This window comes from Mustela erminea, chromosome 12 (assembly GCF_009829155.1).
Source record: "Mustela erminea isolate mMusErm1 chromosome 12, mMusErm1.Pri, whole genome shotgun sequence".
NCBI classification, from domain to species: Eukaryota; Metazoa; Chordata; class Mammalia; order Carnivora; family Mustelidae; genus Mustela; species Mustela erminea.
The window spans coordinates 16,781,886-16,796,022 of record NC_045625.1 but is presented as its reverse complement, the minus strand read 5'-3'; the positions used below and the strand labels follow the sequence as shown (position 1 = coordinate 16,796,022).

General features: G+C 47.2%; 1 protein-coding gene across 3 annotated transcripts in view; it reads right to left on the bottom strand.

Annotated features, from left to right (window-relative positions):
* The window catches only part of ASTN2 (astrotactin 2), an 854,980-nt gene that overhangs the window by 649,024 nt on the left and 191,819 nt on the right, over window positions 1-14,137 (bottom strand). For all 3 annotated transcript variants that reach the window (XM_032307618.1, XM_032307619.1, XM_032307620.1), the window contains exon 3: window positions 11,267-11,651. In XM_032307618.1, coding sequence (XP_032163509.1) covers window positions 11,267-11,651 — 385 coding nt within the window. The remainder of the gene's footprint in view (window positions 1-11,266; window positions 11,652-14,137) is intronic.

Genomic DNA, 14,137 nt, shown 5'->3' with positions numbered 1-14,137 from the left:
CTTGCTGGAAGCCCAGGAGACCTGGGGGCCGAGAGCGCTGTAGAAACCAGACTCTTCTTCCCCCGGGGGTGTTGATCACCCGAAACAGAACGGCTCCTGGCCAAGTTACAAACATCCTTTTGTCTTCAGTATCCATTCCACAGATGGGAAAACATGCATACGAGAGAACAGGACTCTAGCTTTCACGCGCGGAGAAGAAAGAACACGCAACGCAGGAAATGCCCAGCTTGGAAATGCCACTGCGCGGGGCATCTGTGGGCTATTGCCCCAAGGGCAGCCAGGTTTGAAGAGTCGCACGGGAGCGGGTCCTGGGTGGGGACGACCTATCTATGCTCAGCGGGCGGCACTGCAGGAGCCTGGAGCCTCCGACAGGGGCATAAGGAGGAGCTGAAAACCAAGAGGGCTCCAGGCTGTAAGCAAACGAAACAATTGCTCTGGCACTGGTCAGCGGAAGGAGCTGGCAGAGCAAGCTCATAGTGTAGTCCATCCGACTCTCCTCTGGGGAGAAAATAGTCCCTTCTGCCAAGGAGTCATTCATTCATTCATTCTATGCATATGTAGTAATCTCCTACAAGGTGTCAGCACCAAGGTTTGCATCCAGGACAAGACGGGAAGAAAGCCTTCCTTCTGAAGCGGTGTGGCAGTCGTGTTAAGGGGACACTGGCTGGAAGCTGGGCAGCCTCTATTAGAGCTACTGCTGCCCCTCCCCGCCACATACACACCCTGTCCAACCTCAGCTAAACCCCTCCCCCTCTCTGCGCCTCTGCGTGCTAAAAACAGCGAGCAACCACAACAATGGCTTCGGTGCAGAGTCAAAGCCCTGTGCTAAGTATTTACACACATGTCTGACCACCTTTCCTCCTCACAAGCATCCTGCAGAAAGGGGTCCCACTTCAGAGGTGAGGAGACCGAGTCTCAGAGGTGTTAGGGACTTGCTCCAGTTCTCACACTTCTTGAACTCCAGGAAGGACACGTCTGGTTCCAGAGCTGGGCTTCCTCACCACTTTCTGCTCTGCTCTACTCTTCTCAAAGGTTTCTTGGTCTCTGTTCTGCTGCTAGCCTCTGTCTGCCAGGAAACACGAAACTCAGGGAATTGGAGAGGAAAAAGAATGGCCACCAAACCGGGCGTCGCTTTTCCCTTACTAATGGGGAGTGGAAATACACGCCTTCCAGGAAGTGCCAGACCCCCTCATGTCCTCCTGTCTTGATACAAATTGGAGATGAATTTACCATTCCCGCGGCCTCTCTGTTCTTATGGCCTGGACTGTGAGGGCAAGCTCAATGTCCCCTTCCTCTGGAGGAACGTTTGAGTTCAAGAGCCCATAGGGGCCAGGAAGGACCTACAGCAGAAGAGGGTCTGGTGGTGCCTGTATTGGAACAGGGAAAACAGCCCTTCCTGCCATGTGCTGGGAGACCTACACGTCCCAGATTCGCCAATAATCAAGTGAGGCAGAAATGTGCATTGTGATGCGAAATGCTCTGATTTATGAAGATTGATAACTTAACTGAAAAATGTAAAGCTGTATGCTAACAAAACAAAACAGAAGAAAGATACCTGGGGGCCAGATTCTACCCTAGAGACTCCAGAGTGCAACCTCTGTTCTCCTGCCTTCCCATCATCATCCCTTCTGAACATCATCTCCACCTAAACCCCTCCTTCACATCTTGACTGTAATTGCTTAACACCTTTGTAAAAAAAAAAAAAAAATTGGCTGTTTTCCAATGGCTCCTCATCTCACAGCAAAAGCCAATATCCTTACCTACCAAGCCCTTTGTGACCTTCTTTTCAGCATCTCTGTGACCCAATTTATTCTACTGCTCTCTTTGCCAAACTGCGTCTTCCTATTCCTTGAATACTGCCAACACAGTGATACCACAGGGCCTTTGCACTTGCTAGTCACCTGCCTGAAACATTCTTTCCTCAAATATCCAAATGGCTTACTTCTTCACCTTCTATAGATTGGTCCTCAAATCAGTAAGGCCGTTTCTGAGGATCCTACTCGTCCTTGTTTTATTTCTCCCTCACTATAATGATCATGATTTAATATTACATATAATTATACATATGTTTTTATATATTTATGCTTATAAAATATGTATTTATAAAATACTTCGATTTTATATTTGTTTTTACATATACATATTTTTCATGTTCATTTTTTATGGCCTTTATATATTAGAAAATAAGCTTAATGGAAGCAGACTTGTATATATTTTATTCACTGCTCTATCCTTAGCGCCCTAGACAGTGCCTGACACATAGTAGAGGCTTAATTAAAGCTTGCCAAATTAATAAATTAAAAAAATAGATTAACAGGGGCACCTGGGTGGCTCAGTTGAATAAATGTCTGATTTTCACTCAGGTCCTGATCTCAGGGTCCTGGGACTGAGCCCCACATCAGGATCCCCACTCAGTAGGGAGTCTGCTAGTCTCCCCCTTCCTCTTCTTCTATCCCTTCCCACTCGGGCTTTCCCTGACTCTCTCGCAAATAAAAACATAGAATTGTCTAAAAAATAGATGAACAAATGTTATCTTATTAAACAAACATTTACCAACACTTAATGACACAGGGGTAATTTAGTTAAACATGTATCAAGAACTTTAAAACAGTCAGATCATTTGACCCAGTAGTTCTACTCCTGAGACTACGTCCTGAGAAAATAATACAGAAGAATGAAAAACAAGAGAAGGCCCCAAAATGTGTGTTTCTAATGAACACAAAATAAAAAGGAAGCAACTGACATGTTCACCAATAAATAGGCTACGAGACAGTCAGAAGATGGAATGATAAGCATGTTGAAATATTATGACATACATTTCATAAAAATGTAAGCTATAAAATAGTGGATTTTCGATTTTCAGTATGGAAAAGAGAAGAGGGAAAAAAGAGAAAAAACACCGTAAACAGTTACTGTAGCTACGAAGGCGGCGTTATGAAAAACTGCTAATTGAGGCTTTTTAAAAAGTTTTCTACAATGAGCTTACATACTTTTATAAATAGGAAATATTAGGAAAATAAAAAGTCATGGTACGTGTGGATAAGGACGGCGACTGACTGTATCGCGGGGGCGGGGGGACGAGCACACGCGCGCCACGGGCAGGCTGGGTCCCTGGGGGAGACGGTGAGCCTGAGCCGCCCGGACTCTCTCTGGGAGAGTCAGGCCCCCACTGGGTGACGTCCAGGTTTTTCGAGGGAGACCGGTACGGGAGGTCCAGAGTCCCTCACGTGCTGGGAAATTGCTCCAGCTCTGATCAGTCAGGGAGCAGTCTCTTCAGCCCCTGACATTTATCAAACTTCCTTCACCCGCACCTGTCAGTGTGCGTGCGGCTGCCTCTCCAGGGCAGTCTAATCAAGTCAGAAGCCCAGAGTGTCCCTGGAGACAAGGAGGAGGGGGCCTCTGGGGGTGAAGGGGGAAAGGAGAGACAGGGACCTGGGGAAGAATCATGAGGGAGGAGGGGCAAGCGCCAGTGCTCAGAGAATGCCCGTTTGTTTTGCTATCGTGGCAATTAATGCTGGGAAGTGACATTTTAAGGGGCTCTGGTGACAGCTTTGGTGACATTCCTGTTTGTGATTCCATGACAAATCTCTGTCTATATCTTATTTTAGACAGTGTGGAGACAGCTCGGAGGACGGCTGTCTGGGGATGCCGAGCTCCTGTCTGTCGGAGGGTCTGTTCCTGCCCGCTGCACCCAGCCTCCCCAATGAGGCACCAGGACCAGTGTCCAGGAAGGGGGGGGACACACACGTCAAAGCAGAAACAGCTCTGCTGCAGAGTTGGGGTCTGGTCGTCTGAAGCCCTGTTGACTCCACTATGTGGGAACATTAATTGGAAAGAAAATGCATGTTCTACCATTACACAAGTAGCCAGTTGGGATTAAAAAAAAAAAAAGAGAAAAGAAAAGAGGTAGGGAAGAGAAGAGAAGCAGAAAGAAAGAAGGAAAGAAAGAAAGAATGAACCAACGAACTTCTCAATTCTGGATACTTGCCACGCTAGCTAGTTCCAAGGAGCCTGTTTATTCAAATACAGATCTTGCCCCTCTTTTGTTTTCTAAGAAGTCCAAACAAGAAAACAGAATGGAAACAGATTAAGTTCAAATTTTACAATCTGGGAACTAGAAGCAATTACTAATTGTGTCTCATCTCCAAGCCTGCCACACCATCTGCGGCCAACGGCTCCCCAGTCTTGTTTGAATACATCCAAAGATGAGGAGTTTCAATGTTTGAGATGAAGAAGGGGAGGGCAGTGTAGATGTAACAAGTTGTTTCCCAAGTGACATTCAGCATGCTGCAGAGATAAATACAGTATCGTCAGATGGAGAGAGCTGTGAACTTGAACTCAGGAGATGTGGGTTTAAGGAGGACTTTACCCTCAAACTTACTCTTTGTCCTGGCTGGGGGTGGGGGCAGTGATTTAACTTCTCTGAGTCCTGTAAGGTTCTTTGTCTTGCAAAAGGGTTTGGTAACACACAGAGTATCATATAATGTTTATGAAGCCATTCTATAAATGTTAAAGGACTATATAAAGTAAAGTGGCTATTACTGTTTTATACCCCTCTAAACTGTGAGCTTCTAGAAGAAAACCATTTCCCATTGTGCTTTGTCTCTTCTTCATTAAATCCAACGAGCACATAGTAGGTGCTCAGTAAACACCTGTTAAGCCAGTTGAATGAACAAGTGAATGAATGATTGTGTAGTGAGGAGCAGGTGTACCCAAAAGACGATGCAGGGATTCAAGCATCAGCCCATTTCCCTCTACAACAGCCAATAAAGGTGTAGAGAAGACAGAAAGTACACCCAACACTCTTTTGGAACTTTGGCAATGCAGACTCCAAAAAGTACTTTCAATAAAGAGAGGGGAGAGAGGAGGTTGGGTGTGAGAAAGTCATATCCAAACATTTCTTCTTTTTATGTTAAAGAATCTATATTTCAAAATAATCTTGTGCAGAACCCCAATGTATGAACAGTTAAAAGCAGTCTAGCCCTGGGGAAAGCAATCCAGCCCATCCTGCTGTCCTCTGGCCCCCAGGGAGCTCTGGCAGCACCTTCAAAGGGGAGCTGGTGCTAGAGAGTGAGTTTCCTCAGGCTCTTGGAGAATCTCCCTCTGGGGCTCCAAAACACCTGGGAAAAGAAATGTGTGGAGCCGTGGCTGCCAGGATGGGTGGTGTTTTCCAGGCATTGAGCATAATGGGAGAAGTTTCTAGGTGGTAGGAGATGGAGAGAGTGTCCCCTGATGAACGAATATGCAGGATACATGAAGGGGCCTTTGGGAGGAACAGCTGAATAGTTTCAACAGAAAGTAAACAGACGATGGGAACAGTGGGCCATAGTATGGGGTAAAAGACCAATGGGTTGACCACGGGGGCTAGGCAGGGGTAAGACATAAAGCCCTTTGTGGATCACAGCTGTCTCATCTAGCGTTCCCAATTCCTCCACTCAAACCTCACCTTGAGCCCCCAGAATTATCCTCCTCCAGGCAAGGAGCACATGCCGGGAGCGATCACAGATCCAGTGACCAAGGGATCTGTCCCCTTAGGGTTCTCCCAGTATAAGAGACCCTCTCTGAGGCTTAGGAGATCTTTGAATTCACATTAAGACCATTCGTAAACTGAAACCAATTCAGCGGTTCATACCAGCATTAAAAAGATGACATAAAAAGAAACTATCAGAGCATGTCACATGTAATAAAGATAAGCATTCTTTCGCAAAACTTATTTTAGAGATATGCATACACATGTTCCCATATGTTGGGGAGGGCACTGTGCATTCGTGCGTGCGTGTGTGTGTGTGTGTGTGTAGTGTGTACGTGTGTGGGGGGGGGTGGCGTCAGCACAAAATCCATTTCTCCCTGTGGCTGGCGTTCAATATTTTTAATAAACACAGCTCTAAGAGACCTGGATTGCTAGGATCTAAGCCAGGCCTTACCTCTCTGGCTCAAATGGACAGGATTAATCCATGTGGTACTGTCTTCAGAGCATGCTGGGGTTGGCTGGATTCAAATTCTGGCTTTATTACTTTTAGTTTATGCAACTCAGATGATCTCCAAATTTTAGTAAAGGTAATTTCTTCCTTATGAGGTGGGTGGGAACAGCCAACAAAACACTGATTGAAAATACCAAACGGGGTGCCTGAGTGGCTCAAATTGGCTGAAAATCCAACTCTTGGTTTTGGCTCATGTCATGATCTCAGGGTCATGGTACTGAGCCCCACTTTGGGCTCTGGGTTCAGTGCTGAGTCAGCTTGTCTCCCTCCGCCTCCCTCTTCCTGCCACCTCACTCTCTCTCTCTCTCTCTCTCAAATAAATACCTGAACCTTTTTTTAAAAAAAATTACTAAACAAGGTCTGTTTGGTTCAGAAAAAGGTTAGTAAAGAGTCCATTCAGAGTTACAAGCCGGTGGAGAGGCATGATGACAGCCATCTCTGCAGTCATTAATTTATTGTATTTTTAAAAAGATTTTATTTATTTATTTGACAGAGAGATCACAAGTAGGCAGAGAGGCAGGCAGAGAGAGAGAGGGAAGCAGCTCCCCGCTGAGCAGAGAGCCCGACGTGGGGCTCAATCCCAGGACCCTGAGATCATGACCTAAGCTGAAGGCAGAGGCTTAACCCACTGAGCCACCAGGCGCCCCTGCAGTCATGAATTATTCATTCCTCCATCTACGGACCCAACACCTATTACATGCCAGACGCTCTGTTAGGCACAGAACAAACCAAACAGACGTGGTCCCTGGTCTCAGGAAACTTTGAATCTAGTAAGAAAATTGAAATATTTAATAAGTAAGTACAAATTATTAAAAAAAAAAAAACTGGGGGCGCCTGGGTGGCTCAGGGGGTGAAAGCTTCTGCCTTTGGCTAAGGTCATGATCCCAGGGTCCTGGGATTGAGCCCCACATCAGGCTCCCTGCTTGGCGAGGAGCCTGCTTCTCCCTCTCTTTCCCTCCGCCTGCTGCTCTGCCTACTTGTGCTCACTCTGTCAAATAAATAAATGAAATCTTAAAAAAAAGAAAAAGAAAAATTAAAAAAAAAAAAACAACAACTGAAGAGCTGATACACGGTAAAAGGACAAGAGCTCACATAAACAAAAGAGCTTTGTCCGATGAGGTGGGATTTAAGCTGAACCCAGAAGACCAGAAGGAGTCAGCCATGACAGACTGGGGAAAGAATGAAGGGGATTTTTTCAGCAAAGATCACTGTGGCAGATGCAAAGGGCCTGTGGTGAAAGAAGCTACGCCAGCGTGACGAATAGAGAGGAGGCCATGGGCTGGAGTACAGGGGCTGAGATCAGGAGCAGGGAGAGCTCTGGAAAAGCTTACAGCATGAAAGCGCCTTGACCAGAGGGATCACAACAGAGCCACTACTGTGGGAAGAACTTGGATGAAGGCAGGCATGGAAGTGAAGACCTATGAGTATGACGTGTTTGGGGGAAGCCAGGAAGACGGATATGGCTTGAGGAGGAAATGGCTGGGCAGGGGTGAAGCGGAGGGGGCTAGAGGCTTAGGCTAGAGCCCCTATATGAAGAAGTTTGAACACCAAGGCATTTGAATAACGTGTTGGGTACAAAGAGCTCTGAAATTTTAGAAAGCGCTACACGACGATGACATTTCTATGGCATTCACGGGGGTGTCAGAAGGGTGAGTTAATAAACAATCTTCCAGTTCTCTGTCACCCCAGAGTGCTCTGTTGACATCAGCACAAGTCCCCTATACTCCTGGGAACCTCTCCAAACACTAAAAAAAAATGGGATCTCCCTGTCACAAAGGCCCTTCTAGAAGCCAATTTAGAAGTTCAGAATTACCAGGCGGCAGCATCCTGCCTCCAAGAACAGATGTTAATCACCTACTTCTCTTCCCCAATTTGTGGTTGAAGCAAGTTCATGGTGACAACACTTTAACTATCCCCGCGATGGTGAGAATTCGGTGCCTTCCCCAGACCATGGCACATGGTGTGGGATGGTGTGTTCACTGCCCAGCTCTGTCCCTACGATGACTGTTCTTGTGATGGAGCTGCAGTCTGGCTCAGCCACTTCCCAGCTGTGTGACCCTGGACAGGTAACTCAGCCTCCTCCCTTTGCCTTAGTCTCCTGCTCTGTAGAATGGGAGCAATATTAGTACCCAACTCCAGGGTGACTGTGAGGTGTCAATGACATAATTCATGGAAAGTTCCCAGATCACCAGATACAGAGCTGCATAAGGTCTCTGTCCCTGTTTCTATTTCCCCCTTTCTCCTTCCTTCTCTTCCTTCAATTACAAGCAGCATGCATTTTTTTCACACTAATAAAACAAAATTAAGAAAACCCAATATCCACTTAGCCATCCCCTACACTTTCCCTTGATAAAGTGATAAATTTGTTATTTTAATTTCCTCGGGCTTTCATGCATAAGATTCAGGGAAGGGAAACATAAATTTAAGGATGGGTAAGGAGAATTAGAATTAAAATGCACTGAGCTTCTGTTATGTACCAAACACAGAGCCAAGCCTTCACACGCGGACGTGATTAAATCTGCAGGAATGTGCCAAGGTGAAATTCAGCAGTGATATTCAAAATACCTGAGGAGATCTAGGGCATAGGTATCAATTAGTAAGACAGGACGCAGGTCATAATCCTGGAGACGTATCCTAAAGCATCCTATTCCTAGACAGTGGGAGCTTCGGGACGGTTCTTGGGGAGAGGCTGGGATGGCCAGGCAGCAGGAAGAGCTCAGGACAGCAAACTACTTACCAAGACACAGAAGAAGTTCAATATTTAACAAAGGGTCTGGGCCCATGGGTGTGTATCAGCTGATGGGTCAAACCTGCTCAGGAAAATGGTCTTGGGGTTTGGAAACCCAACCAGTGCCCCCTCATAGTGAAACGATCTCCCTCTGCTCTCCAGAGTGTCCCCTCTATTATTTGCAAGTCCAAGCTGAAAAGCAGCCGACAGAGCTTGAAAACAAAGAAAAAGTTTGAATGGATAGGCGAAATCTAAGTGGAAAGGTGCAGATCTAAGTGGGAAAGGGATTAGCCTTTGGCGATATAATTTCAAAAAGGCTGTGAGAGTCCTTCTGTATGGGTTGCCCAGCCTCTGAAGAGTTATCCTCTCTTAACAAAACCCATAGCCGGTCCCAGGTCACCCCACGAAAGAGAGCGCCTCATGGTTCTCTCCCAAGGATCCAATGGAGGCAAGAGAGCACGCATTGGTTCTGAGCTGCTGTGAGATCTTCCGCAATCTGCCCATGGAACCATCCCTCTCCTGTCTACGCAAGCAGCACCAGGAGCTCAGGGATCATAACGTTGCAAGAACAGCCCCTAACGGCCACTTCTCCTCCATGGTCAAGGGGACCAGAATCCTGTGTGGAGTCAGGAAAAGTGTGCCCTTCCTTTTGCCTGGATTTCTCTCTCTTCCAGCCTTACCACACTTACCAGAGCTCAGTCGGACTGGATCTAGGACTAAATGAAGGGCTTTGTGTTACTTCAAATTGTACTCCCTCTTAAAACCAAGGCAGAACATATACAAAAAGTACTATGGGTCCAGTGAAAACAGGTGAGGTGAAGGCATGACCTTGAGGGGACGGTGAAGAAGGTTGCCCAAGGCCACAGCACCAGGGAACCCAGGAATGGGGTTCAGTTCAATTTGCTCATCTCCATTTCTTGGGAAGCAGGGAGAGGAGTATCAGGAAATGAACAGTTCAAAGACAGGAGTCACCTGTAGGACAAGGGAAATATCCCAGATCATGGTGGCTGGAATATAAAATGAGACTGGAGGTCTACTGGACATCATTAAGGACACTCTGGATGTCCAGCTAAGACCAAAGGTTTGAAGACTACAAATGCAGTTCTCGGAGATCCAACACCTGCCACATACGAGGCCCTGGGGTAGGCATTTTGCACATATTTTATTGTTATCCTGAATCCTTCCAGAACACTTAGGCAAAGAAACCAAGACTCAGAGAATTCCTGTTCTTCCAAGGTCACCCAGTGAATAAAGGAGGCAGGATTTGAACTCAGGTCCAGGTGACTCTAAAACATACACTCTAGCCTCCTGTCTCACTCGCGTCCCTCTGTAGGTTTCTAGGCTTGACAAAAATGTCTCCTTTTAAGAACCCCCTAATATTCTTATTAGCCCACTGAGCGACATGGAAAGATGAGTCCAAGAGGAAGGATCCCAGAAGAAGAAAAGTAGGATACAGAGTTCAGAACTCCAGGACTGGCCCAAACAGCGAGGTTTTCTCTCAGTTTACAAAAGGAGTGAGTCAGTGTAAGCACAAGGGTCTCCAGGCTAAGCCTTTAACCCACTGTTATCGCCCGTATCACAAAGACAAGGTGGAGAAAAAAGCAGAATAAGATAATTGCAGCATTTACAGGACAAGAGCCAAATTCCATCTATAAACAAGATAGCGCACCAGACACTTAACAAAGATGAACAGAAATATATTCTGTGCTTGTGTCCGAATAATCAATTGTCTACCGACTTCTGGGAAATGGGTCTTTGCAACAGCATATATGAAAAAGGGTGAGAGGTTTCAGTCACCAAAAAGCCCAGTATGAACCAGCAATAGTAGCACAAAATGTGATCTCAAGCTGCATCAGTCCAAGTATAACAGCTGGCAAGAAGGAGGTGAAAATCCCATTTTGCTGAACACAAGAGCATTCCCCCCTTGAGGCAGAGGGGTGTTAGTTCTGACGTTTATATTCTAAGACATGAAAAATTAGACTCTCCATCTACAGGACAGTGACCCAGATGGTGAAATATCTGAAAACTGTGTCACTTGAGTCCAGTTGAAGAAACTGGGATTATTTAGGTTGGTTTCCAGAAGTTACAAGGTACTTTTTTTTTTTTTTCTCTTGTCCAATTTTCTAAGAGCTGACTTAGAGAAGAAAGATCAGATTCATTTTCTTTGTGGATGTGAAGGGCCAGACAAACAGATTTCAACTCAACATAAGGAAAAACTGCGTAACAGTAGTGTCTGAAAATGAGATGAATTCTCTCAACTGAGTAGTGAGAAGGCCATCAAGGGAGGTAATCAAGAGACAAAGGAGGGATACTGAACTATATAACTTCTGATGCTTCTCAAAACTCGAAGAACACTGGCTTTTTCTTCTTCTTTTCCCCACCACTACTGAAGAGCTAGAGAAGACAAATTCAGATAACCCAACAGAGACTGGCCATAGATCCAGAATGGCTTCACCCAGAAGACACCACCTGTTCCCCCAACCACCCGGCTTCCGCGCCTCTTCCCAGCTTCCCAAAAGGTCCCCATGGAGGGTGGGATGCAACAGGGAGGACTCACCTTTCTTCTCAAAGTCCCCCTTCTCTTCTCCTGGCCGGCCCAGACTGTCCAGGCTGTGGGTCATCTGGCCGCCAAACTCCTCCTCCCGGGAGACATGGTTGGCCCGCCGGGGAAGGTCCTCCTCCTCCTCGTAGTCATAGTCATCCAGGATGGGGGTCTCCCGGATGGGCACTCCAATGACAGAATTGTGAGCCTGCAGCCGAGAGGAGCGGAAGCTTTCCCGGGCCTGGGGCCCTAGCAGCACGGACGGGATGTAGTGAATCTCATGCGTGGCTTCCGTGCTCGCGCTCTTCTGGGGGATGCGACGGCGCTTCTGCCAGCGCCGCTGGGCGTACAGAGCCACAGTGAACACCAGCAGCAGAAGCAGCAGTGCAATGAGTCCACCCTAGAGCAGAAGGGAAGAAGGACAGCGAATGGGCCACGGCTCTTTGGCTAGAGTGTCAGAGGGGGCTTTCCTGTCCACTCCACTCGGCCCAGATCCCCGGGCATGGCTCATAAAAACTCAGGAACCACCAGCCACAGCCGCTGTGTCATCTTGGGCAAATTGCTTGACTTTGGGGGGCTTTGCTTTTTGTCTATATAAGGATAAATACGAATCCCTGCCCCACCTTCTCCACGAGGTTGCCACAAGGAGCAAACGAGGTGGATAATGGTCAGGTCAGAGCCACACAGACAGCTAAATGCTGGAAGAATCAAGGGCTGTGGCTTCACACAGGTGCATATCTGAATTTTGGCTCTGCCTCCCATGAAGGGAGCAACCCCAGGACATTGGCTCATGCTCTCTCAGCTTTGCTTCCTCATCTCTAGAATGGGTCCACTGAAGGATCAAGAGATAGTAGCTGTTTTTCCAACCTGCTGCACATCTGAGACAACATTATAAGGTCAAACATCATTTCTGCATAGTCTCATATATCCTTCATTATCAGAAATACTAGTCTTTTGGGGCGCCTGGGTGGCTCAGTGGGTTAAGCCACTGCCTTCAGCTCAGGTCATGATCTCAGGGTCCGGGGATTGAGTCCCGCATCGGGCTCTCTGCTCAGCAGGGAGCCTGCTTCCCCCTCTCTCTCTGCCTGCCACTCTGCTTACTTGTGATCTCTGTCTGTCAAATAAATAAACAAAATCTTAAAAAAAAAAAAAAAAGAAATACTAGTCTTTTTAAATAAAAAATTGTATTTATTTATTTGAGAGGAGAGGAAGAGCAGTAAGAGAGGGAGAAGGAGAGAGAAAGAGAAGGAGACTCTCCAGTGAGCAGGAAACCCGATGTGGGGCTTGATCCCAGGCCCCTGGGATCAGGATCTGAGTTGAAGGCAGACGCTTAACCAACTGAGCCACCCAGGTACCCCAGAAACACTAGTCTTCTAGTATGTGACTTCCAATAGGGGGCCTGAGACAAAATATGTGCTTCATAAATATTTGTTGAATGACTAAATGAAAACACACACACACACACACACACACACAGACACCCCTTTCTAGGTTTCTTTTAATCAGAACATTAAGGCAAACTGATGCTTATTTTTCTTTAATACATCCCTCTGGCAAATATTCAACAGAGTTTGCCTCCCATAACTTACGTTGGAACAGTTTACAGTGTATGAACATATGTTACATGATTCATAAGACCCGTGAAATACCCTTTCCATGAGTTCTTTAAGAGAAGGGTCATTTACAAACATGTCTGTGAATGCAGGAGCCTTCTTAGTTACCTTGCTTTTCTTCCTTATGGATTGTGCTCTGGGCCTGGAGGACAGGAGGCTGCGGGCGCTGCGTCCCTGGGGGTAATCCCCAGGGTCAGGAAGGACTGCCTTCACTCGGGGTGGAGAGGGGGCTGGAATCGAGAGACTCAGAAACTCACGGTGAGCCACAGAGCAAAAGCGGAGCCTTGCTTCTGGCTGTGACTTCTGCTAGGCAGACCTGCTTGGGCCAGGAAGAATGCTGTTTACTAAAATAATCTGCTATCCTGCTGCCTACGCCGGAAAGCTGTCATGTTCTTTTTGCAAGGCCCTCGGGTCAGTACGCTGGAATTCATCACCTCCACGGCGGGTGAGGAGCGGGTGAGAAAGTGGGCTAAGAGGTCCCCAGGCATGCGGGTACAGCCGACCGCCCTGCCTTGACTTCAGGAGCGAGCTGCTGTGGAATCCTCGGGAAGCTTCCTGTGGATGTCAGAACTTAAGCACCAGCACACAAACCCAATAAATCTGCAAGTACGTGCATTTGTGTGTGTGTGCGAATGTGCGTGTATGTGCGTGTACACTGTCAGGCACACGTAAAATGGGTGCATGTGCGTGGCTCGTGACCTTCAGAGCCCCCCCAAACAAGAACAGATCCTGTTCCTCCAGAGAACATACAACAGTGATTTCTCTGTGTCTAGAAGTCTCGTTTCGTGGGCATTACTTGTCCGTCTTTTCCCACAGAGAAGAAAGGGAGGAGACGGAAAGAGGGAGGCAGGGAGGGGTGTGAAGGAACGACGCAACAGCGAGGACCGCGGAGAGAGAGAGAGGAGGCGAGAAAACAACAGCAACGTGCCAGGCCTCTGCTTACTACCATCACTTCCTGTTATTTGATCTTCAAGACAATCTCAGGTGACGGCATGCAGTTCTGTTCTATTGATGAGATGAGGAACAGGCGCTTCAGAGAGGTTGAGCAACTTGCTGGAAGTCACACAGGTTTTGATCCTCGGTCCATCAGGGTACAGAAGGCCAGGATGTGGTAAAGCAGGGATCTAAACTCTAGGCTTCCCCGCACAGCCACTGGCTATGTGACGGCGTAATGGTTCTCACAGACCGCAGGGAGGAGAGGGGAACATGGGAACGATGGTGCGGGTGCACAAAAAGACAGCGGATGCTGAGAGGGGAAAAGGAAAACACTCTC